Source organism: Cebus imitator, unplaced genomic scaffold (genome assembly GCF_001604975.1).
Source record: "Cebus imitator isolate Cc_AM_T3 unplaced genomic scaffold, Cebus_imitator-1.0 Scaffold78, whole genome shotgun sequence".
Classification (NCBI taxonomy): domain Eukaryota; kingdom Metazoa; phylum Chordata; class Mammalia; order Primates; family Cebidae; genus Cebus; species Cebus imitator.
The window spans coordinates 2,853,571-2,881,084 of NW_016107393.1; the positions used below are offsets into that span (position 1 = coordinate 2,853,571).

The 27,514-nt window shown below is 36.0% G+C and overlaps 1 protein-coding gene across 10 annotated transcripts in view; it reads right to left on the reverse strand.

Moving 5' to 3' along the window:
- Positions 1-7,109: 7,109 nt before the first annotated feature.
- The window catches only part of ZNF385B (zinc finger protein 385B), a 382,729-nt gene continuing 362,324 nt past the window's right edge, over positions 7,110-27,514 (reverse strand). For all 10 annotated transcript variants that reach the window (XR_005201004.1, XM_017532735.2, XM_017532734.2 and 7 more), the window contains 4 exons: positions 11,645-11,890; positions 10,673-10,851; positions 10,001-10,102; positions 7,110-8,598 (listed from right to left, as the gene is read on the reverse strand). Coding sequence is in view for 9 of the 10 variants with exons in the window: in XM_017532735.2 (XP_017388224.1) it covers positions 8,380-8,598; positions 10,001-10,102; positions 10,673-10,851; positions 11,645-11,890 (746 nt within the window). In the remaining variant the exon portion in view is untranslated. The remainder of the gene's footprint in view (positions 8,599-10,000; positions 10,103-10,672; positions 10,852-11,644; positions 11,891-27,514) is intronic.

Here is a 27,514-nt window from a genome sequence, read left to right on the forward strand (position 1 = left end):
TATTTAGTGGAAAGTGAAACAATCAATGGCATCCAAATAATGAATTTTCTTAGGGAGAGCATCCAAATGGAATTCCAACTCTTTGAAGGAAAGAGAGCTTGTGTTTTACATCATCCTTTTATCATTTGAACCTTTTGGGTCTTGTAGATTAAATGTTGTCAGTTGCTCTTCAAGGAGATTTTACCAGCTATTTGCACTTATCTGGTCTGTTCTCTTTTAATGTCAGACAAATATGCCTAAGCTGTTGGTCATCAAAGAGGAAAGAGAAAGGCTGCCTTTTTTTTTAGTTAGCGGTCTGTTCACCAAACTATATATTTTATAGTACAAATGCTCTTCCAGTCAACAGTAAAAGACAAATGTATTTTATTCTAGTAATAATGTGATTACTAGCATAAATGGACATAATTTCTCCTTTTTTTTTGAAATGGAGTGAGCTCTGTTGCCCAGGCTGGAGTGCAGTGGTGCGATCTCAGCTCACTGCAATCTCTGCCTCCCAGGTTCCAGCAATTCCCCTGCCTCAGCCTCCTGAGTAGCTAGGACAACAGGTGTGCACCACCACACCTGGCTAATTTTTTGTATTTTAGCGGAGATGGGGTTTCACTATGTTGGCCAGGGTGGTCTTGATCTCCTGATCTCATGATCCACCCACCTTGGCCTCCCAAAGTGTTGGGATAACTGGCGTGAGCCAGGGCGCCAGGCCTCTCAGTTTTTAAAAATAGAGCCATATGAATCTATGTACTGGTTATGCAATTCCCAAAAAACTGGTGCTTAGTTATAAAAATCATGGCATTGTTGGGGCAAGAGGAGAGCCCAGAACCTACCAGAAAGGTGGGAAAAGTCCCTGTGAGTGGCATTGAGAGTCTTAGGCCTCAAGAGGCCATTTACGGCATTTAAGCAAAGTGGTTATTTCCTCTTTCAAAGTAACCTTATTACAGTTTCTCAACATGTAAGGAAAACAGTATCTCTCAAGGCAGAAAAAAAATTTGAAGTAACACTAAAAGTCTTAACTTGCTTTTTATAGTTATAATAAACCATTCTTATTTGATATTTATTATATGTTTATTTTCAAATTATAATTTCTTAGAGTCCTTTGAAACTATCGCTCTGACATTATAAGTGAAAAGTATGTTTTTATTATAATGGGACAACTGATTATATTTGCATGATTATGAAACAGTAACATATTCATTGTAAAAAATTCAAACTGTACCAAAAATTATAATAAAAATTTAAGGCCATAGAGAAATCTACAACCCAAGGGTAACTTCTTTTATCAATGAGGATTAACCACTTTTTATCAGACATCTTTCCATGCGTAAATACAAACACACAGGTATAGTTTTAAAATTTAGGCAGGGCAAGGTGGCTCACGCCTGTAATCTCAGCACTTTGGGAGGCCAAGGCAGGCGGATCACCTGAGGTCAGGAGTTCAAGACCAGCCTGCCTAACATGGTGAAACCCCATCTTTATTAAAAATACAAAAATTAGCCTGTCATGGAGGTGGAGGTTGCAGTGAGCTGAGATTGCGCCACTGCTCTGCAGCCTGGGTGACAAGAGCAAAGCTCCATCTTGAAAAGAAAAAAAAAATTAATGTGAGTGTGATCACACTCAGGATGCATTCTACAACCACTTATTTTCTCCACTTAGACATATATCATTGATATCTCTTCATGTCAATAATTGAGAAGTATGCTGTCAGGTTTAATGGCTTTGTTGTTTCCCACAGCATGTTGGTTCCCTAGTGTTTTTCCCCTCCTGTTGTATGCATAAACTTTTTTTTTCTGTTTCAAAACATACTTGTGCATAAATCTTTTTAAATTTACATGGTTATTGTCTTAGAATAAAATCTTGGACCTGAAATTTCTGGGCCAAAAGTTATGGATAACTAACATGATGATTGATACATATGACCAACCATCCTTCCAGAAAAGTTGAAGCAATTTTCATTACTACTAATGGTGTATGGATATGTCTATTTCCCTACCCTCTTTAATACCAGGTTTAAAAAATTTAGAAAATTTATTTGTTAATATACTAGATCAAAAATATGTTGGTTTCATTCATATTACCTCAGTAAGGAGAAATATCTTTTCCTATTAGGCATTTGTGTATATTTTATCTCTTTTGGTTTGCCTTTTTGTCCAGTTTTCTATTAATTTCTTTTTTGAAAGTATTCTCCTTCCCCATTTTACAAGTTCTCTGTATAATAAGAATATGAATCTTTATATGTCATAAGGATTGTAAATATTTTCTCTAGTGTGTTTTGTATGTTTAAATACTCTTTTTAGTATTTTGGTTTTTTACTTCAGAGATGAGTATTTTATTTTGCATAACAAGAGTTGTGATTTTATTTTTACAATGTAAGGAAGTTTTTGGGCTGGGCGTGGTGGCTCATGCCTGTAATCCCAGCACTTTGGGAGGCCGAGGCGGGTGGATCATGAGGTCAAGAGATCAAGACCATCCTGGTCAACAAGGTGAAACCCCGTCTCTACTAAAACTACAAAAAATTAGCTGGGCATGGTGGCACGTGCCTGTAATCCCAGCTACTCAGGAGGCTGAGGCAGGAGAATTGCCTGAACCCAGGAGGCGGAGGTTGCGGTGAGCCGAGATCGCGCCATTGCACTCCAGCCTGGGTAACAAGAGCGAAACTCCATCTCAAAAAAAAAAAAAAAAAAAAAAACAACAACAAAAAAAAACCAAAAAAAAAGTAAGATTCTCTTTTTCTAATGTGGAAATAAGATAAAATTCAAACATTCTCGTGATAAGCAAACATCTTGCATTTCCTTTGGCTCTGTTATCTTATACTTCAATTTGGATTATACCTTTGAGACTAGGAGCATAAATATGCAATTAATGAATTTGCTATTTCTTCTTTACAGATAAATTTTTTCTCTGAGTCTAGGTCACCGCTAAAGACTTAAAATTGGCTAATTTGACATAAAAAAGAATGAAATCATGTTCTTTGCAGCTACATCAGTGCAGCTGGAGGGCATTATCCTAAGTGAAACAACACAGAAACAGAATATCAAATTCTGCATATTTTAACTTGGGAACTAAACAATGAGTGCACATGGACATAAAGATGGAAACAGCAGGCACTGGGGACTCAGGGAAGAAGGGAAGGGGGCAAGCTGAAAAACTGCCTATTGGGTACTATGTTTATTAGAAGCTCAAACCCCAGCATCATATTATATATCTATGTATAGTATACCTATGTAACAAACCTACTGAATATATAATAAAATATAAATACAAGGTAGCAAAAAGTTGGCTAATTTGAGAGAATCTTACAATTTAGAAATTTAAAATGAGAGTAATTATTGATTTGATTTATCCATCTACTATGCAAATTTACATAGCATGTGATAATGTACCAAAACATTCTCACGTGTTTAACTATATCTGCTTCTCAGAATCACCCTGTGAGTTGAATACTATTATATCTGTTTTATATATGTGAAAAACGAAGGCTTTGGAGATATTACATATAATATTTTTCTGACATAAGATCACATAACTAATGTCTATATGACATGATCAGGATTTGGATTCAGGTCTTTGAGTGCAAATTATGTATTTTTCTTGTTTAGTTATGCTATATCCTAATTTTACTTTTTCACTATGATAAAAATAGACAGCAGATACTTAATGGCAAGTTTTTCCAATTACCTGTAGATAAGTGACTTCTTAAAATGAAAAATATGACATGAAGATATTTTCAGTGCACCTACAGAAGGAATTCTATCTGATGACCAGAGCGTTTATGCATTTTGAGCACTTAGCTAGGAGTAGAATACATGAGTCAATCTGGCTTTAGAAATTTTAGCCAAAGACATAAAGGCAATTACCAAGTCACACTCCATAGCTGCTGAGAACCTGCAAGGACATGTCCTTGATAAATTCCCCTATGGAGCTAATTACTCGGAGGAGGGAAGGAGGCAAACACAGCATCCCCTGTGGAATTTGCTCTTGCCCTGCATAGCTTCTGCTCAACCCACCGCGGTACCAGAAACTATTTTTTCCAAAGAGACGTGTCACCTCTGACATTTAGGCCATCATATTAACAAAACAAAGATCTGATAGAAGAAGAACTGTAAAGAAAGGCCAGAATCCACAAGACCTGCAGAGGTGGAATGAAATCCTTCACCCTGTCATCTGAAGATGCCTGTGGTTATCTAGGGTGTCTATGTCTTCATGCTAACTTAATCTATCTGTCAAACAGCTCCTGGCCATCTCTCTCCTCCCCACGTTTCTTCTCCCTGATGGCACCCCAGGCAGTGGGTGCCCATTTTACAAAACATCCCCAAATTCAATCTCTTTGGTCAGTCTCTTTCGGCTCCCTTTGGGAGTCTTTGCAGAACAGGATTTCTACTTGTTCTCCTTTGTTTGTTCATTTTTCCAGTGAGAATTTTCTTCCTTCTCTTTTCCAATGACATTAAATGTAGTATGGTTTTTTTCTTTAAACACTATCTGAGAGAAAAATTTGACATGACCATATCTATTTCTGCTCTGAAAAGCCAGAATTCTTTTAGAGCAAAGATGAAAATCAAGGGTTCTGTTGTTGGTGTATAAGACAAATTAAAATTTTGTTTTACCCTTTTACAATAATTTTGATAAACAGGTGTCACTATAGCTTTAAGTAAGAGGCATCTGCAGTTACATTTTCCCCCTTGCTGGTCCTACGCAAAGTCAATATATCACTGATGGTTACTTCATGCAAGTTCCTTCTTCTGCCTATTTGTGAGTATATATTACAATGTGCCTTTTAAAAATTCATTATTTTGTTTTTAATACCCAAGAGGTTGTTTTTGCCCTGAAGGATCACAATTCCGGAGATGAGGAGAAATGCTCCTGAGAAAAGGGTTGCCACATTTAGCAAATAAAAATATAGGATGTCCATTTAAATTTGAGTTTCAGATAAACAACAAATAATCTTTTAGTATAAGTAGGTCCCAAATATTGCATGTGTATTTATGAAACATACTTCTGCTATGTGCAATATCGTCCTAAAATTATTTAAACTCTTACACCAAACAATTATGGTTTATCCGAAATTCAAATTTAACTGGGTATTTTATATTTTATCTGGCAACTCTACCTGAGACCAGTTTTCTGATTCTACAGAGACCAGAGAGAGACTGTCAGAGGAAGCAGTATGTTTCGTAACTTTCACAGTAAGTGAAGTAGAGTGGCACTCTTTTCTCATTAGAAATCATGTTGGAAGAGGTGTTAGTTCAGATACATGTATCCTTTCCAGGGTTGACCCACACTAGCACCTCAGAATCAGGGTGAATCATGAAATATATGTGTTTAATATTATTTTATAAATAATTGCTTAAAGCTACTCTTGGCTTCTTTTTGAAAGCATTCATTTTAATTAACTGGTATTCTTTTGTACTTCTTCCCTGAGGTAATCTTTAACAAATCTTAACTTTACAAATCTAATCAGTAAATTCCTGAGTCTGTCTAAATACTGACATTTACAAATTTTTGAGGATTGCAGAAAGCTTTAATGAAATTTAGGATAATGAAAGATAAACAATATATCATGGCCATTGAAGTCTCTAAAAATAAAAATAAATAGTACCTCAAAGTGTTCAATGGAAACACAAATCCATCAGGACATACTCTCTATAAATCATGTCGAAGATACAACCAAGGTTAAGTGTAACCAGTATTGTTAGACTTCAAATGAGTCTTATTTTAAAAAAATGACAAATTCTGAATATCAAACTGGAATCTTACTAGAAGCTGAAAGAAACTTGATTGTTAAGACTAAAATATTCAACAATTTTCAGTTGGATAAACTCAGAGGAAGTCTGTCGCCATGCATCACAGCTACACTGCCACCTACTGGCCTTAAATTTTTAGAAATGAGAATCTCAGTCCAACCCTAATTCTCATTTAAAAAAAACTGACGCAAATCACACTGCCACGTGTCTACCTATGCAACAATCTTGCATGTTCTTCACATGTACCCCAAAATCTAAAATGCAATAAAATAAATAGGGAAAAAAAACTGACATGGTTAACATGTCAGTAGGGAGAAACAGGATCTGTAATGGTTTTGTAGCCACTCCCCTCCAATTTCTATAACAGTGTGGTAGATTAAAGATGGTGGCAAATTCTTTCTCTTCTTCATATTGAGAAGTGATGTCTAATTTTCTTCCCCTTGAATCTGGATTGGTCTTGGTGACTTGTATGATCAATGGAATGTAGCATAAGTTGTGCTGGGTGTTTCAACACTGTTTCTTAAGAAGGCTTTGATTTTCACCCGGGACTCTTAAAATGTTCTGTCTGCTACTGTGTAACTACTTGAGACAACAAGGAGGATGCTAGGGAGGCCACATAGAGGCCCCTGGTAGATGGTACCAGTAAGGCTCAACCTTCCAGCCATTTTTGACTGGGCAGACATATGAGGGAAGTTATCCTGGGCCCTCCAGCCCAGCCCATGTGAGAGCTGAACACTACCAATGGCACTCTGTTGATGCCACCGGGTAGAGAATAACAGCCCAGCCAAATCCTGATGGATTTGAAATCCAGAATTTCACCCATGAAATTTTGATATAACTAGTTATCAAGTTGTTATTATTTTAACCTACTAAGTTTTAGAGCAGTCTTGTAAGCAGCAATAATTCACCAGAATAAACAGTGATGTATTGATCTTTATACTTAAAAGCAACAGAATGAGGTGGAAGAAAAAAAGGGATATGCTGATTGGAGAAGGCAAAGGAGGAGAAATGGAATAAGATTCTCTTAAGAGAGATCATAAATGCCACGGACACCAATAAAAGTTGAACTAGAGATTTAGAGGACCCACAGTAAGTTAAAAAAATCTGAGTCCAAAGTTTTTTGCAGGCTGCTACTGTGATTTTGGGTAACTCAACACCTTTGGCCCAACATCTTAGAGATTCAGAGAGAAAACAGCAGTAAAATTTCACCTCATGCAGATGCTGTGAACAGTAATGAATAAACATGACAAATAAATATGCTGCAAACGAGCTAAAAATGCTATGTCAGAAGCAATCTTTGTACCTATTAAAAATCTTTCATCAGATGATTTCAAATTGGAGGTGTCTCAGGAGAAAAAAAAACATTGAAAATACAAACAGGTTTTATATTTTGTACTTTTATTGAAAAGGTACATTTAAAAAAATACACAGACATTTTACCATTTACAGGTTGCAGATACAGATGCTCTAAAAGAGTTTACTCTATTTTGTTGTTTTATGATAACTCCCCCCTGATATCACAAACATTCCAATCTTGCTGATATCAGCTTAGAAAGGGGGGCATGGGAGCATGACCTGCAACATATTCAGTGAACAGAAAAACAAATTCTTCAATTATAAATTTTTTTTAATCTTCTGTACATTATTGCATTAAAGAGCCACAAAATTATGTAGCATCATTACAAATGAAAACAGGTTAAAAATGAAGAAGATAATTATATAGAAATACATGGATTCATTGTCTTCTTGCAGAATGCACAAGAGATGCAAAAATGTGCAATTTAGGAAGCTCTTTTTCTGTTTGTATACATTTGCTTAGCAACACAAACCAGTGAGGAAGCTACAAAATAAGTTAAACAAAAATAGCAAACAGGTAGTAATTATAGCTATGTTATATGGCTTTCTATTTCATTTAAATATCTCCAAATAAAATGTGAAACAACAAAAATACATTACTTTATCTTTTGTTCTCTTAAAGAGAAAATTCAAAGCTACGTTGCTTCCTAACATTTACACAGCAACTAAAAATGTTCAATTCAGACAAGAGATACAAATCTAGTACTACACAGGATACAACAGTACTTGGGTCGAAACAGTACACAATCTGTGTCAACAGTACACCAAAAAGAGAACTTTGTGATACGTTGGTAAGGTGGTATCCACAAGTAAGCACTTGTGTTCACTGATTTTTGTTCCACACTAGAATACACCCAGTTGGATACCAGAGTTATTTACAGACATCTGAGGAAGATCCTAGTTTTCAAGTCTGTCAGGAAAATATTCCATATTGTTTTAAGCCAGATCATACCCATGGAAAAATAGAGAATGATTTTCTTTCTTTTTCTTTCTGACCAATACATGTGCAAGAAACCAAATATCTGAGATACACAAATTGAACGGGATAGGGTCAGGGAGGAAATAGGGAGATAAAGCCTATGCTGCTCAGATTCCTAAATTATAGGAGCGGTCTCTAAAAGCCCTCTTGAATCTAGTGATGTGTTTCTCTTTGGAACTGGGGCTTGGGGTGGGTAGGCTGCATTTTGTGGGTGAATGGGGGTACTGCAGTACAAACTGCTTAAATGCTGAATCCCTGTGGCTTTTCTTCTCAGCTTCCTACTGGCCTCAAACGTCTTGGGTTTTGCAGACGTTAGTATGGAGCAAAGAGGATGGAGGCAGGAGTGGCGCGGATGGGCCCGTGCCCCGGCCTCAGAAGAGCTGGAGGAATGGCTGGAGCCTGGAAGAGCGAGGCAGAAGGCCGAGGTGGGAGTGACAGCGCAGAGGACACGGCCGCTGCCGCCGCAAGAGGTGAGGACAGGAAGGCTGGGGCCAAAGGCTTCATCATATCTTTCTGGAATGCAAGTTTTGCCTAATGGAGGGGGAAAATCAGAAATGGGGTGGAGATAATGTTTTTGAATAAAACTACTGCAGACATCGACATCTTTCCATAAGTAAAACACCAACATTAAGAAGTCTTAAATTCTGAAAATCTTTACTCTCAGAAGTTAAGAAATGATTATTTTCACAATGCTGGTTTCAGGGGCTCATGACATAGCTTTCTTTACTTTTATTTGGTGCTCTTTGCTCCTGTGTGCTAGGGCACAGGGAAAGGCCTTGGAATAAATGCTAAAGCTTTTTTATGCTGCTGATCAGCAGGAAAAAAAAAAAGTGCCCGGAAATTTCCTGCTTAGTTGAGGAAGCTCAACTCAAAATTCAGGCTTGTCTTAAACCATGATGAGGCCTAGAGAGTTTTGTTTTGTTTTTCGAGAATGTATGTGGTCCTTCCCTTCTCTTAGATAAGCTGCATTGAGTTTAGGTAATGAGTTCAGGACGTGAGGGACCCTGAAGAGCAAGAAAACAGTCAGGTCACACCTCTCTCACTGGCTACTTAATGAGTATTACTTGAAAAATCACAGCTTAATCAAATTTCTATTGTTGAGAATGACTGTAAGTGGGCTCAAAACTCTCTATTTAATGGAATGCCAGGATAGAATCCTCCTGTGAAGAAATCAATCCTTAACTTCTCTCTCTTGCAATCAGGAGGAGCATTGCGAGCTGGATCTGTTTAATGCAGGTAACACATGCTCGCAGCATCAGACAGAGGCTTTGGAGAAGCTGGAGGGTAATCTCAGGATTGCCTCCAGCTGGACAAGCTCAGCTTCATCTTCAGACCGAACACTGCACTGGGCCCAGTCCCAGAGAGATTGTGAAATCCATCCATCTTGGTATTTATATGACACTTACTGCTGGAGTCCTTAGGTGTTTTTGGAAAGACACTAAAAATAGCACATACTGAGAGCAGGTAAAACAGGCTATTTACCAACATGCCTGCTAGAATGGTGCACACGACAGAAACACCACTTTACCTTCTCATATTGAATTATTTTTTAAAAAAAAAACAGAAAGCATGAGGATATTAAATTGATGGATTTTTGTTTTATGAAAGAAATCCCTCTTTCCAAGTTCCACATCCCAGGATTCCTTGGGTATCACTTGTCCTTGTTCCTGAACCTTTACTTATCTTTATATGGTAGTCTTTTGAAAACAACTTGGTGAAGAGTAAAGTATTAGCTCTTAAAGCAGTTCAGTTCTGTTTTCTAAGTAAGTTGCTCTGTAGCAGGAACTAAGCAGTTCATTCTAAAACTTCTATGAGGCTATTTAAATTCAAAACCTTTCATGCCCATTAGACTCGATGCCCTCCTTAGCCACAGTGGCTGCCCAACCCAGCAAGGCTGCCCCACTAAACAGGTAAGCAGGTGAGGTAAACTTACTGCTAGAATACTTGGGCTCCGTTGGAGTTTGTTGTAAGGGCTGTATTTTGGCTTCAGTGGTTTCCCTGCAACTCGATCTTTATGCCTTCGGCTAGAAATGTGCTGAAAAAAGTTTGATGCATTAGCTGAATTGAATGTGAGTCTCATTCCATGTAAAATATATTTCTAGGTAGCTGTTTACTCCACTGCCAACTCTAGGTCCATGGTTCCACAATGGTATGGGTAAAATCGTTATGATTTCTAAATTAAGACTTATTCCTCAATTGTAATACCTCTGTGTCCCTCTCCTGTTCTCTATAGCCCTTATCAGATTTTGCCTGGTATTACCACTGTTACTGGTGAGTATCTCTCTTTCTAATCCGATTTTGAGCCTTTGGAAGACAGGCTTAACATCTCCCCTTACCAGAAGCTCCTGCTCAGCTGTAGGCTCCAGTGACTACTGTTACCATTTCTCCAACATCTAGCCTGGAACCTGACATATAGTAACAGTAGATGCTCAAATATTTCATACTGACTTTTTCTGCCACATAGCACCTGTATGTTGCATATTGTATGCATTCTACAAAAGTTAGTCAATTTAACTGTGAGTACGATAAGAACCATTCTATAGATGAGAAGAAAAACAGTCAAGTGGTGACCACAAACAACGTTTACTAATTCAGGATATGTTACCTGTTTGAGTTGAATTTCTGAATTAACATGAACATCACAGATTTCACAATGAAATGTCTTGTTCTGTAGTCCTGATCCCTTACTGCCATTCTGCACCTTTAATCTTGATCCAGGTCTAGGATAGGATTTAATTGGACCAGCCCCATTACGAGCTTCAACCATGGTCTTGTGTTTAGATCCTAAGACAGAAAGAGACATATTAAACAGCTATCCAAGAATTATATAAAGCTGTTTGTTTACTTATCCTTGAGAAATTTATCTGCAGGCTAAAATTCCCAATGCTTTTTTTAAATAACCATTTTAATGCTGATTATAAATTTAACACATTTTATTGTAAAAAATGGAAAAAGAATAAAATTTTAAAAATATAGAGAAATATAAGAAAATAAAGATTACCCATACTTTCACTACTCAGAGGTAACCACTGTTATCAGTTTAGTGTATTTCTTGTCAGGTTCTTTTTTTAATGTACTAAAAACAAATTCAAAATTGGGATCATACTAATTAAGTATCCTGAAAATTTCACATAGCAAATCATGTAAATATTTTCTGATCATTATGTTTTAATGGCTTTTTAACATATATTATATTGAGTTACTGTAATTTATTCAGTAATTCCCTACTGGTGGGCTTTTAGGTTGTTTCCATTTTTATTCTCTTATAAGTGTGTTGCAGTGATCATTGTGCATAAATATTTATCTTCATCTCTATCACTTAATCAAAATGAATTTTGGACAGTATTAGATGTTTTTAAGGAAATAAAGAATAGGACAAGTTTGATCTCCAAGCTGCTTTTGCCTCACTATTTTCAAAGTCATATGATCATACTTTTCTAAAATCACTCCTTTGAATCCAAAAAGTAAAGAAGCATCGAACAAACCTAAGGTCTGAACAACAAAAGATACGGTATTCTGATGGGAAATGTTGGGTTTTGTTATAAACATTATTTAAATGCAAAAGATAGCTGCTAACCTGTGTTGTGTGCCTCTAGCTGTGACAGGGAGTTCACAGCCACTTTGCATAGTGAACAATAAAGTAATTTTTTGGCTTTTTCTTCTTCTGATTCAGCAACAGTACTGGGAGCTCCATTTGTGCTCTTGGAGGGAGAAGTGGCTACTCCAGGTGGCAGGGGTGTTGTGCCAGATTTGAGGAGAAATGAGCCACTTTCAGAGCTTGATGGCTGACTGGAACTGTTGGCTTTTAACTTCCCTTTATCTTCTAAGAGAAACAGAGAAATCTTATTGAAGCCTCATATATCATATAAACAAAGATAAATCACCATATAGGAATTAAAAATAGAAATTTGATTTTTATGTGAAGTTATTTCAGCATAGATTTTAGTTTATAGAGGTTAAATCAACCTCTATGTTTAAATCAAACAGAACACCATGCCATCAGTTTCCATATTAGGTCATCCTAAGATAAGGATGGCTTATGAAAAATGACTTTGTTCTCCCACTTGGAGCAGGTAACTTTCTGTCTGATATCCTTGAGTTGTAAATTATGCTACAAGAAAATCTTTATTATTAAATAAAGTCACCTACCCTCTGATACAACTACATCACATGAAGGTAAGATGAAAGAAACCATTACGCCATGTTAGTTTCATTTGACTATTTATGTTTAATTATGACAGAGATAAGTTAAACTTTAATTTTTATACCAAGTTAAAATTTTTACTTTGGATTGTGGAATAGAAGAAACATGGTTAATTTTGATTATGATTAGTTAAGTTTTTCCTGCTCTGTGGATGGCAGTGGAATTTATTCAAAATGTAAGAGACAAGGATTCCATTCAGTATGCTTATTAATTACTGCCAGTCTAAATCCAAAGTTTTAAATAATGACATTAACCATAAGCACAATATGAAGATTAGCCAAGTCATTTAAAGACATTTTGGCAGTTTGATCATGTAGCTACTAAATGCTTATAATCCTCAAGGCCCATGTGCAGGCTATGAGAGTCAGAGTGACTTTAACAGAATTTAACTCATTGAAGTTCATTTGTTATTCAAGACAGGCTCTGTTCAGTGACTCCTTTGGGAAAGAAACTGGCGCTCTGTAAGCAACAGCAAAATCCATCACGCATTTAATCCTAGTAGAGCTGGTACTCTTAGAAAATGTCTATAGATATGCTGATTAACTCTCATGAAGAGAGAAAGGGAATTAAACCTGAGAATATATTTGCTAACTGCCCTAGCTAATTTGGAATTATATACCATTGGCCTAGAAGACTAAGAGGGAAGGAGAGACTAGGCAAGAGCAATGTGGTATGTGTTTCTGTGTGTATGTTACAAGGTTCTGTATATGGGTAAACCTAAGCTTTTAGGACACATTGCAAATGACGGGAGATCATATTTTACTAAGATATTATATAAAGAAAAGCCTAACTGACTTAGGAATAGGCAGTTGATTCCCATCTTTTTTTTTTTTTTTTTTTTTGAGTTGGGTCCATTCAGGTTGAGGCTAGAGACATCCGGGGTACCATAGTGGGATTCCAGATCTGGGTGTTACTTAGAATGAATGAATGCTGAGATCCTTTTTCATTCTTAGGCTGGACATTCCATATTCCCTTTAAGTGAGTATACTAAAACTTCAGGATTACATGAAATATGATGGAAAGGTCTTAGAGCTTTATTAAACTGACCTCTATAGTGTGAGAGAAGGACATAAAATAATTCTTCCTAATTGGTAATAGTCACTGAATTAGATTGGAGAATATTTTAGGCCTGGAACCCTTTCATTTGTAAGGATCCCTCAGATTGAATTTGCAATCTCATAGAACTCATAAAGCACCAAAGTAATCCAGTAATCTTAATATTTGGAATTACTCAGTTTCTTGTGATGAAAATTAAAGTTATTACATACCAAAATCTTTCCTTGCTTCAAGCATTTCATAAGATATTTCATATGAATTTTATCTAAAAGAATCTGACTTGTTTCAGCCATTGACTCACTCATTCTCTCATATTACTAATAATGTCCCTTATATTAATGTCCCTCATAAACCCTTACATTTATATAGAACTTTACAGTTTACAAAGTGCTGTCACTTACATTGTCTCATTAGCTTTCACAGAAAACTTGTAAAATAGGTAAGGCTCAAAATAATTATTCCCATTTTAAAGATGAGGTAACTGAGCCTTTTCAAAATTAAATAATGTCCCACAAATTAGTAAGTGGCATAAATGAGCATGATGTTTTCTCTAAATGATTAGTCTGTGGTACACTAATATTTCTGCACAAAAGGAGGACTTAATATATCACTAATGATATAAAAGTATTTAACAATCACCCTAGATGTGAAATAGTAGTTGCTTTGTTTTACAATTGTAGTTTAGTTTTTAAAGTATATTTATTTGGCTTAAGTGAAAATATCTATCTAGTAGTAAAATCAGCACCTCTGATTTAGGTTATATTGAGAAGATGTATAAAGTTATATATTTTCTCTATATTCCTATTTCTTTAAGAAAAAGATTTCCTTTTTACATCTCCTTTTCAAAGAGGTAATTTATGAATTAACAAGTACATATTAACAATATGTTAATTGCTGACAATGTGTTAGACACTGAAGAGAATAGTAAGTAAAGTAAGTATGGACTATAAGAAAATTAAAACATAGCAGGAGGAAGTGAGACAGTCATTCAAAGATCTCTGATTTACAACAGAACCTGGTAAGAGGCATGAGAGCATAGAGCAGAAAATGATTACTTCTGCTTGAGAAGAGAGAGACATTCTTCATTAAGGAAGTGGCATTTTGAAGGTTTTGAAGGCCAGATTTAGATAAGCACAGAACAGGGTCAAAAATGAGTGGGAAGTGAATGGTTAGAAGCAGAAACATGAGGAAATACTTAGTTGTTAGAAATCTTGGGGTTTTCTTGGTGAATACCTAGTAGTTGAGTATAGAACTGGCAACAAATGTAATGGGAGTTATTAATATAGAGATCAATTGAGCCAGAAGGCAGAGAATATCTTAAAACTATTAAAATATACACTAATGACAGACACCTTCCTTTTAAAATATATTGAGATGAATGTTCAGATAAATTATGGTTTTTTTTTTTTCTCAGATAGGCCAGAGTCTTAATCTTTGAGAATATTAAGGAAAAATGTTGACTTTGGAAACGTGTAAATGATTTTATCCTATCAGGAAATTCTGTTATTGGATAGATACTATCTAGTCAATAAATCAGATCTTAAAATTTGAAAAGTCACTGATATATATTTGAATAGTGGCATTCTTTCTCAATATGCAAATGTATAAATTCAAAGCATAAATGTATTATTTCTCATCTTAATTGCTTCATAGTTTCATGAAAATCCATTGTGTTATTTCTCATTCCTTACCGGTATTTTAAAAGCCTCTTTGTGTATTTGAAAGTTTAATTAAAGTATTGTTTACTTCTGTTTCTTTTAATAAAGATGCATGTCATCTGGAACTTCTGGTTAAGATGAATTCTATTTTCAAGTATTCCCTCACCTAATGTTAATTAGCAGGTCTTCTGGCTGTCCTAATTATTTCCTGATTACTCAAACACGTTTTATAAGGTTTTATCCTACAGGATTTTGAAGCAAAATTTGCTTAGCTACATCAGAATTGTCTGTTGTAACAAATATCCATAATTTATGCATCCAAGTGAATTTATTTTTTCAAAGTAGTGTCCTTGGGAAGTTCCATACTAATTCATTTATTTTCCAAAGCTCCAAACACTTGAAAACTCTTTTCTTTGATACTCCTTTTATGTCCAGTTTACAAGCCAAGTAAAGAAAATCAGTCTTCTAAACGTGTGTCACCCTTATTTCTTACTCCAAAATCTTTACTCAAATTAATCCACCTTATTCATCAAACTTAACATTGTATTATGCAAACACAGCCTCAGAAGACTAATATGCCAAGACATAAGATAAAAAGATCATACCAGAAGTTCTAAAATGAAGTTTTGAGAAACCAATCCTGTTGGCACATGGAAGAGTCATGTCCACACATAGGTCTTAATTTTAAAAATGAAAAATTAATATACTACCTACAATGTAGGTCTTATATTTTGAATTAGAACTTTGAAAGCTATAATCAGATTTTTATTATTTGACTGGTTTAATTTTCTTAATGTAATAAGATTTTCTAACCAGGATTCAGTGGTTTAATAATAGATACATATTTTATGCAATAAATTTATGCTCACTGCAGAAAATTTAAAAAATGAAGTCAGACAAAAATTTTAAAAAATTAAAATTACTCATGATTCTATCACTTAGAATGTAAGTCGGTAAACTTTTTCTATAGAGCTCCAGAAGACACATTAAGCTTTGCGGCTATAATGTCTCTGTTGTAACTACTCAACTCTGCTTTGTAGCAGGAAAGCAGCCACTGGCATGGCTGTGATCCAATAAAATTTTACTTACAAAAATAGGTGGCAGGCAATATTTGGCTCACACGCAATAGCTTTGACTTAGAATGATGATGCTTTTGTATGTATTACTCCATACTATTTTTTACACAATAGCAAACATGAGTATACAGAAACATACTGTTCTGTAACTAATATTTTTCACTTAGGAATAAATCAAGAACATCTTTCCATGTCAATAAACACAGCACTGGATTAAGATTTCTAACACCAAGTGATATTTATTTATATGAATGTACTGTATTTGGCAATCTTTTGATATCTGGGTTATTTCTGGTTCACACTTTTGTTAATGTTGAAAGGATACCAGATGAGACTTCTGTTGCCTCAGTGAAGGACACAACTGAGAATTGAAAGCAATTGTTATTTAGTATTGTAGCATATTAGAGAAAGTTCCTCAGAAACCCCCGACACAGTCCTGCAGGATTTACAAGATTTAGTAGAACTGATCCAGCTACCAGCTGTCCTATCACTCACCTGTCCAGGATATATAAAGTAGTTTGAAGATTGGAGGGCTCACTGGAGTCATGAATTTCTGGTCTGGTTGGGAGCTTTTGAATCCCAAACTAATAAACCTAGAAGTGCATGTAAGAAAAGGATTTCATTCCCTAGTTAGACTACTGCAGGTCTTGGCAATCTGTTCCTCACATCAAGTGAAGTAGGGGAAAGAAAGGTTGGAGGGAAATGGGGCTGGAACAAGAAAGGTAAGAAGAAGAAGAATCTATAATCTCAGTTTGGCATGTCAAGGTTGAATAAGATTTCTTTGGGCCAATAAGATGCTTTGAAAAGTGGCCTGACTCAAATCTTGTTGTTAGTGCCCAACACAAGAAGTCTAACCACTAGGACCTTGGCAGCAAGAGGCTGAAGTGTGGACCTTTAGTGGCACAAGCTGAGGAAGGGTTGTAAGAGGTTGGGGAACCAACCTTGTGAAGAATTCACATATTGTCCCTGAGGGAGCCAGACAGCATCTGGACATCTGTCATTCAGGAAACAACCATGATTGTCATTAAGTACAAAAGCATTTGCCCCATTTTCTCCTCTAATTCCTCCTTTTATCTCTAACAATGGAAAGAACAAGCATCAGAAAGCATGGGACATGGAAGAAAGAGCAGAATATTCCCCTTTCCATGGTTCAACCTGAACCAGAAAAAAAGGGAGTATTCAACTGGATAAGAGCCAAAGGTTTCAAATAGGACCAGGCTTTCTGATATCTCACAACGTCTTTGAGGAGTGAGAAAGGGAGATTGAGTAGAGCGTACAGTCACGTGTCACATAATGACATTTCAGTCAATGATGGACTGCATATACAATGGTGGTCCCATTAGATTATAATGGAGTTGAAAAATTCCTATTGCCTACAGATATGGTAGCTGTCATGATGTTGTAGTGTAACACATTACTCATGTGCTTCTGGTGATTCTAGGTAAACAGAACTGCTGTGCTACCAGTTGTATAAAAGTATAGGACACACAACTATGTAAGGTAAATAATGCTTGATAATGATAATAAATGACTATGTTACTGGTTTATATATTTACTATACTGTGCTTTTATAATAATTATTTTAGAGTGTACTCCTTCCATTTGTAAAAAAATTAAAGTTATCTGTAAGACAGCCTCAGGCAGGTTCTTCTAGAGGTATTCTGGAAGGAGGCATTGTTATCATTTATGACAGCTCCACATGTGTGACTGTGCTTGAAGACCTTCCAGTGGGTTAAGATGTGGAAGTGGAAGACAGTGATATTAATGATCCTGACCCTGTGTAGGCCTAGGCTAATATGTGTGTTTGTGTCAAAGTTTTTAGTCAAAAAGTTAAAAAAGTTAAATAAATAAATTTAAAGATAGGAAAGAGCTTACAGAATAAGAATATAAAGAATTTTTGTAGCACTGTACAGTGGTTTATGTTTTGAGTATTATTACAAAAAAGTCAAAAGTTTAAAAAATTTTTGAAAGTTTATAAAGTAAAAAGGTTACATTAAACTGAGGTAAATTTATTACTGAAGAAAGAAAATTTTAGAAAAGAAATTTAGTGTAACCCAAGTATATAGTGCTTATAAAGTCTGCAGTAATATCCTAGTACAGTAAGTGTATACTAATGTCCTAGGCTTTGACATTCACTCGCCACTCACTCACTGACTCACCCAGAGCAACCTCCATCTCTACAAGTTCCATTCATGGTAAATGCTCTACACAGGTATACCATTTTTTATTTTATACAGTATTTTTAAGATACCTTTCTTATATTTAGATACACAAATGCTTGCTATTGTGTTGCTATTGCCTACAGTATTTAGTACAGTAACCTGCTATACAGGTGTGTAGCCTAGAAGCTAAATAGGTATATGGTTTGGCTGTGTCCTCACCCAGATATCATCTTGAATTGTAGTTCTCATAATCTCCATATGTCATGGGAGGGAGCCAGTGAGAGGTAATTGAATCATAGGGGCAGTTAATTCCATGTTGCTGGTTCTAATGATAGTGAGTTCTCATGAGGTCTGATGGTTTTAAGGGGCTTTTCCCCCTTTTGCTTGGCAGGTCTCCTTGCTGCCACCATGTAAAGAAGGCATTTTGTTTCCCCTTCCACCATGATTGTAAGTTTCCTGAGGCTTCTCTAGCCATGCTGAGCTGTGAGTCAAATAAACTTCTTTCCTTTATAATTTACCTAGTCTCGGCCAGGTGCAGTGGCTCACTCCTGTAATCCCAGCACTTTGGGAGGCTGAGGCAGGCAGATCACTTGCGGCCTGGAGCTCGAGAGCAGCCTGGCCAACATGAAGAAACCTTGTCTCTACTAAAATACAAAAACAAAAACAAAAGATTTTAGCCAGGCATGGTGGCATGTGCCTGTAATCCCAGCTTCTTGGGAGGCTGAGGCAGGAGAATTGCTTGAACCCAGGAGGCAGAGGTTACAGTGAGCTGAGATTGCACTGCTGCACTCCAGCCTGGGTGACAGAGTGAGACTGCATCTCAAAAAGAAAAAAAAATTGCTCAGTCTTGGGTATGTATTTATTAGCAGTGTGAGAAGGAACTAATACTAGGGTAAACTATAAAGCTTAAGCATGTAGTAGGCTATACCACCTAGATTTGTGTGGGTATAATACACTGAATGATGTTTGCACAATGACAAAAGTGCCTAAAAATACATGTCCTGGAATGTATCTGCATTGTTAAGCAACACATGGCTGTATAGGCTATCATGTTTGTACCTCATTGAATTCATATATTCAATAAACCAATTATATAAACAGCATTATATGTGGACATCTCTGAAAACTCATCTGATAATTTCCTCAAGACATAAACTTTCAAGATGAATTGCTGGGACAAAGATCGTGTACGTTTCTGAGCTTTTGATGCACATGCCAAATTGCCCTCCAGAATGGTCATGCTCACTGGAGTGTCATAAAATATCATGGGTTCCCTGTACCTTTACCAGTCTAATCATCCATTGCTTTTACCAATCCAACAGGCATAATATGGTATCGTGTTGTTAATTTGATTGGTATTTATTTTATTACTAAATCAGATGAATATTGTTACATAAGATTTTTGATGATTTGTACCTTAGTGTAATTTAAAAAATTCTTATTACTCTGAAAGGAAACAAAAATCTTAAATGCAGTTTTAGGAGTTAAAAAATTGTACACTAAAGTAAAAATAATAATAATAATAAACAACTTCCTTTTATACAAACCTATTAAGGTTAAGTTCATTGGAGCATTGTTCTTGAAATTTGAAATCAGCAGTGCAATCATTATTTGAAAATTTGCTTTGCCCAGAGCAAAAATGCTAGCCTCAATTTACAATAATGGTAAACATAACAATAATAATCACAAATCAACCACTCGTAGTGATTGAGCACTTACTGTAGACCAAGCACTATTTTAAGAACTTATAGTCATTATCTAATTTATTCTTCAAAAAGTATAATGAGATAGAAAATGTTACTATCTGTACTTTTAAACTTCTTTTTTTTCTTTTGATGTATAGCATGTACTGTAAAATACATAAATTTAATACATTTTAATGTATGTACATGTTCATGTAAATACAATACACCTGATGACATAAAGTGTTTTCACTGCCCCAGAGGCTCCCTTGAACTCCTACCAGTTGAGATTCCCTCAAAGATAACCACCTCTATTAACGTAGATCAGTTTTATCTATTTCTAAGCTTCATATAAGGAAATCACACAATATATTTCTTTTGTGTCGGGCTTCTTTCACTCAACATTATGTCTGTAAGATTCATCCATATTATTACAGATAGAAGGTTATTTTTTCACTGCTGGGTAGTATTCCATTGTATGAATATGCCACAGTTTATTTATCTATTTTGCTACTGAAGAACATTTAAAATGTTTTCAGTTTTTGGCCATTTTGAATATTTCTATGTACATTCTTTTAAATGTTTTTTGGTAGGCATAAATATTCATTTTTGTTATATATATATATATAGAGAGTAGAATTATTGGGCCACAAGATAGTCATAAATAGCTTTAGCAGATTCTGAAAATGGTTCTCCAAACTGATTGTGTCAATATTTATTTCTATCAGCAATGTATGAAAATTCTAATTGTTCCACATCTTGTCTAATCTATGCTATCAGTATTGTTGGTCTTTTTGGTTTTTGCCATTTTAGTGGAGGCATGATAATGTCTTATTGTGGTTTTAATTTGTATTTCCCCAATGACTAGTCATAATGAGCTCCTTTTTTTTTTAAATTCACCAATTGTATATTTTGCAAGTGTTTGTTCCTACCTTTACCCCATTTTTTAAGGCTGGGTTATCCGCTTTTTCATTATTGATGTATAGGAATTCTTCAAATAAGCCTGAACAGAAGTCCTTTGTCAGATATACACATCACAAGTCATCTCCCAGGTTGTGGCATACTTTTCACTCTCTAAATGTTGTCTTATAATAACCCAGATTGTTTAAAAAGAAAAGGCCCCCAAGGCTTAAATAGAATAAGCAACTTTCCTGTAGTCATTCAATTAATAAATGGCAGAGGATGGATTCAAACAAAGGCTTCCTGAACTCTGAGCCAGTGTTGTTATTGCTTGTCTGTTTTAAGGAATATTAGACTAAGAATGTTTATTTTTAGAAATTTCTTCTTGAATATTTGTCATGTTGACTAAAGGTGATTGGATGGTAATATCTTTGTATATGTAAGTTACCTGATGCCATAGAGAGCATAGCATATGATATGGTTTGGCTGTGTCCCCACCCAAATCTCATCTTGAATTCACAAGTGTTGTGGGAAGGGCTTGGTGGTAGGTAATGAATCATGTGGGCAGTTTTCTCATGTTGTTCTCGTGATAGTGAATAAGTCTCATGAGATCTAATGGTTTTATAAGAAAGAGTTTCCCGCACAAGCTGTCTCTTTGCCTGTGGACTTCCATGTAAGGCATGACTTGCTCCTCCTTGCCTTCTGCCATGATTGTGAGGCCTCCTCAGCCACATGGAACTGTAAGTCCATTAAATTTTTTTTTTGTTCATAAATTGCCCAGTCTCAGGTATGTCTTTATCAGCAGCATGAAAATGGACTAATACAGAATATTACAGGTACATCTTGTAGAGAACCAGATAAATAAGTCTGCTTTGATGTGGTTGTTTAATGGTTGTGTAGCAGGCCAGATTATGCCATCCCTGCAGAAGTTACAGGCAAAGCTCTGAAAACAGAGTAGAAGTTACTCTTTTGTAAGAGAAGTATATATCTATTAAAAAAATATATATATATATCTGTTGGGGTGTCTCCCTCACAATACCAAGAAAATAAGGATGACTCTAGCCTCTAGAGTCTTGTTAAATGGAGAAGGCACCAGTTTAAATCTGCATAAAAAAACTTAACCTTGTTTACTGTGCTTTTCCTGGTCACTTCCTCATAACTGTCCTCCCAACACCCTTCTTTATTTGTTACAGCTTAAGATCAAAGTTAAGCCTTAATTCAAAGTAAATCACCTCTTGGAGATTTACTCATTTCTCCGGGCATCTCCCATTTATACAAGAGGTATACATCTTAATAAACTTCTTTTTTTTTTTTTTTTTCTTGTTAATCTGCCTTTTGTTACAGGGATCAGTCCCAACCAAGAACTCAGAAGGAGAGAGAGAAAATTACTTTTTCCTCCTCTGCAACTTTTCATGTAACCTAAGAAAGCAAATGAAAATAGTCTTAAAAAGTACATTTTAAGAAAAAATTTGCATAGGTGTTGTTTTCTCTGAATTTTCAAGTCTTGTCTGAGTCCCCAGAAGAATTAATGGACACTCAAAAGGAGGTCTCTGATTCCATATATGAATTAAATTTTCTTTGCATTTTTGTTTTTGATAATGCATGTCTTGATTTATTAAGTTGTCTGAATTAAGGCCACTAAGAAATATCATTTTCTCCCTCTGAGAGGTGGCAAAGATTTAGAAATTGCAATAAGTGGGGCAGATACAATATAGGCATCTATGCTTGGTTTGGAGGAAAAGTAGTATAACCATTGTTAAACAATTATGAAGTTAATACCATTTCACCAAGAAAGTCTTCCTCTAGAAATCTGTCCTAAGGAAATAACCATCCATCCATTCAACAAATACTGATTGAGCCCCTATTATGTGCTATACACTATACTAGGAACGGAAGTTAGCAATAGAGATAGCGATAGAAATACCAAGTCTCTGATTCAGCAGAATTCATCATCTAGTGGGGGAGAGAGAAAATAAGTTTGTGCATGTGTATTTATATATGCAAATGTATTTTAAATAATTTAAATGTAAATCTTAATTTATATATCAATATATTTATTAAACAACAAATTTGCATTATAATAAATATATATATAAACTATTTTATATATAATAAATGTCAAAGCACATATATTCAAAGCATATGTAAAACTATATATAATACATAAAATGTCTCAGTGGTAAGTGCACTGAGAAGAAAAATGAAGCTGGTTGTATCTGAAGAGGTGATACTGAAACCACCTATGCAAAGATTATGATAGAGAAGTCTAACAGCTGACTCCATCTTGTTTCTAGTCTCACAGGCTGCCTGCCCTCACTCAGTCCTGGGTGTAGGTCAAGCTAATCATGGAAGGAATTTAGTTTACAGTTTAACTTTGAAGCAAGGATGATAGCAATTCCTCCCTAAAACTTACCCTCCCTGCCTTGTTTTTTAAGTCTACTGAAAGGTGATAAGATTCAGAGTATGGAAGGGGCCTGAATTCTGCCAAGATATAGGTGTAGTTAAACAGTTACCAGCCATTGTTCCCTAGCTTGCTTTTCTACAATCCCTTACTGCTCAGGAGACCTGTGGCCAGAAGTCACATTTGTGACTTTCCCAATGTTTCTTATAGAGAACATTATTGTTATAAATCCTAAGATTAATCTTTGGAGATATTTTTCAGACTTTTCAACTGACTGACTCCACTCAGACCCACTCATGACTCAGCCAGTCCTGTGGTCCTGATTCAGAGGCTGACTCAGCACACCAGGACTGTTTTCCACACCTCTATGATTTCATTCCCAAACAATCAGCATTCCCCATTCCCTAGTCTCTGCCCACAAAACTATCCTTGAAAAACTCTAACCTCCAAGCTTTCAGGGCAGGCGACATGAGTAGTTACTCCCATCCTCTCACTTGTCTAGCCCTGTAACTCTTAAACTTTTCCTACCACAATACTTCTGTCTCAGTGGATTGGTTTTATCTATGCAGCAAGCAAGATGAACCTGTCAGGCAATTACAATATTTGACAGATACGTAAATGAATAGAAATTCTGGAAGAAAGAGTTTTCCAGGAATAAAGCATAGCAAGTTGTTTAAAAACCTTGAGGCAAGAACAAGCAAGGACAAGAAAGTCAGTGAGACTGGTGTGTGACTGCAGGACGTGAGGTGGAGGAGTTGGAGGGAACAGATCACATACAGCCTGGTAGAGCATGAGAGAAATTTGAATGTAACCTAAGTTTAATTACTGACTAGAGGAGAGAGATTATCTCATTCCTGTCTTCATAAGATCATTTTGCCTCCTGTGTAGAGAATAGACTGTTAAAGAATCATGAGGAAATCAGTCAAGAAATGACTTTACTTGTCCATGAGAGAGCTGGTGGTTGCTTAGACCAAGGTGGTAGTGATAGAGAACTGAGCAGTGGTTTCGGAATATATTTGTAGGTAGAACCAGCTAGGCTTTTTGATGGATTAGGTGTGAGACATTAGAGGAAGAGAGGAATCAAGTCTCACTATCATGGTTTTAGCACAGACACTTGATAAACGGTGGGTGGTGTCATTTACTAAGATTTGAGATAACAGTATTTAGGATGCAAACAAAACTTCCTGGCCTCTCAGCCAGAAAAACTTGGCTATTCCTAATTCCATTTTTCACTGACTGATTCATCTTGAGAAAGTGATTTACGTGATTGAGAGCTTAATGCCTACATGTGCAAAATACTACTCTTTTCTTATTGGCTTTAAGAACCAAAAGACTATAAAAGTGAGGTGAGGGCTTCAGGTGGAAAATGCAAGCTCAGATAATGAGGCCAGGGTCATTAATTCTATTCCACACTCCCCAGGACCCATGAATTTCTAAATCCATGCCATTTATCACTGAAGACTCATTGGGCTCATTGATACCTATTGACATCTTCTGAAATAAGCCTTCCAGAATAGCAAAGAAGCCCCAAAACTTGAAAAAAGTTCACAGATCACCAAGGCTACAATTTCAATAACATTGCACTTTGTGCTTTCTGAGGTCTCTAGAGAATACTGCTTGTCAAATAATACAATGAATTTTTCCTTTTTATACATAATATTGCACTAAACAGAAGCATGCAGGGAAAGGACTGCTGGTCATATTCTTTCCTGTATTCACAAGCACCTTGTCCAGCATCTTATTATTCCAAAAAACAAAGCAATGCCCATGTTACTGTTTAACACTCATTAAACCAAGTTAGCTTGCTTTGATAAGGAATTCTAAAATCATTCTCCTCTGCTTTATCTTTCCACTTTCTAAATAATAAGAAATTAATGGGCATCAGTCAGAGTACCTACTTTCTTCCAATTGTGCAGTCTTGGGAGAAATGAAGCTGAAAAGCTCAGGGGGCTCGACACCAGACAAAAGGAAAAAAAAACCCTGCAAACCTGTATGTATGTAAATTGGTGTGCTGCAGAAGACTTAAGCCTTTGCCTTGTTTTGTCTCCTCCTTATCTATACATTTGACACAATACAACTGATAGAAGCCACCAACTGATGACAGATATTTTTGAAGTTTAAGGTAGAATTCCATTAAGATAGTTAATAGATTAAAAAAAAAAAAAGCACACAGGCTGCAAGGTGAACAAATGAATTCAGTACCTTGGAGTTCTCTGCAAAATAAAATGTTGTAAGAGATGTAAAGATGCTAGAGTGTCATCATTATTGTTGGATGCACAAAAAAAGGAGTATTCATTTGTAGTGTAACGGGACTACACCTATCTAAAGGAGCAGGAAGAAAAGGCTGGTATTGCAGATAACTGACAGATACAACTCTCAAGCTGCCTTACTTTATTTATTAGATATTTTCCTGAAAGGTGATGTGCAGAAAGATCTGGGAAAATTTAGTAATCATTTGAATACGCTATTTAAAAGATTGTGTATGTGCGTGTATGAAAATAGAGCTTTCTTAGGAGTGCAGTAATCACACACAGTTATTTTAAAATTCTATATTTATATGAATTAGATTTGCTTAAATTAGGAACATATATAATAAAGAAATTACATATCTCAGAAGAGGTCAATAAATAAAAGAGGGAAAAATGATTATATAAATGATTACCATTTTATGTAAATCATAAAAATCATTTATATGAAAATGTTATATAAAGATAAAACTTCTGCATGGAAGTATTATCCTTGTTCTTTTTTGTTGTTGTTGTTGCACAGGTACACATATGGCAGCGTGATTTGCTGCCTTCCTCCTCTTCACCTATATCTGGCATTTCTCCCCATGCTATCCTTGTTTTATCCCCATGATTTATCCTTGTTCTAAAGTTCCCTACCAATGTTCCAAATATTTCATATCTGGTCTCCTATTTCTTAGAGAAATGGGGAAGCTGGATAAGATCACTCCAGTATTACAGTTTCTTCCATCTGCACCCAGTTTCTTCACATCTCTGAGGAAAAGATATATGCTTCTACTTGGCCTATTTCTTAAACCTCTTTCTTATAGCTTCAATTACTTTCTTTCCACTTGATTTTTATTTCTGTCTACAAAATGCTGAAAGCTCTATATTCTAAAAGTCATTCCTTGACTTAGTTTACTCCTACGGCTTCCCACCTATCTTCTCTCTGGTGATGAACTGGAAGTTGGCGTGTGAAGTAGCCCTTTCTGCTCCCTCTCTTCCTATCCACCTTTAACCTTCTGTAAAAACCAAAGATGTCTCTTGTCTTCTCTTGCACTGGACACAGATTTCTTCTGGAAACTTCTTCCCTTCAGTGTCCACAACATTTTTCACCCTTGATGTCCATGATACTTCGCCTGACCGGTTCTCCTTTAGCTTCTACAACAGCTTGTTCTAGACCCCCTTCACCATCTCCTATTCTTCTGCCTGCCCCTAAATGTTGGCATTCCTCAAGATCATACTCTTGTCTTCTTCTTGGGCATTACATGATCTAATTCAATTCAGCAACTTCCTCTACCACATTGACATAGATTCCTAATCCACAGGTAAATTATCTACTTTTCTCTCAAGATCAAGACCTTTTTCCACCAATACTCTACAGGATATCTGTTTTTAGATATTTCATGGGCATTTGAAACTCAACGTGCCTGATATTGAATGGATAAGCTAGTCCACATGGGGGCCTTTCCAAGTAGTCCCCACATCAATTGATGGCATTGCCAGTTATATATTAGAACTGTCAGCAATGACTCTTAAATTCTCTCTCTTATATTCTACATTTAACTAATTTCCTCATCTATCAGCCTTATTCACCCTTTAAATTAGCAAACATTTATTTAGTATTTATTATGTGCCACTGCCTCATTTCAGGCCCTAATCTATTCGCTCTGGATTACCATGAAATTTCTTTGCTGATCTTGACCCTTCTAGTCTCTGAGCCCATGTTTTCCCTTCTTCCCTACACCATGCTTTTATAATCTTCTTTACATAATTATATTATGATTTTCCATTAATTATTTTTTGCACTTCAAAATTATTACCAGAGAGATTATTATAGAGAGATTCTTTAGTCCTGGAATCATGTCTTGATTTATCTTTATGCCCAATGTACAGAAAGCCATAGGTGACCAATAGGTTTGCTGAAATAAGGAATGTCCAATTCAAGGCAGTGCTCTCTAGCCTCGGTGGCTCAAGCCTGTAATCCCAGCACTTTGGGAGGCCGAGGCGGGTGGATCACGAGGTCAAGAGATCGAGACCGTCCTGGTCAACACGGTGAAACCCCGTCTCTACTAAAAATACA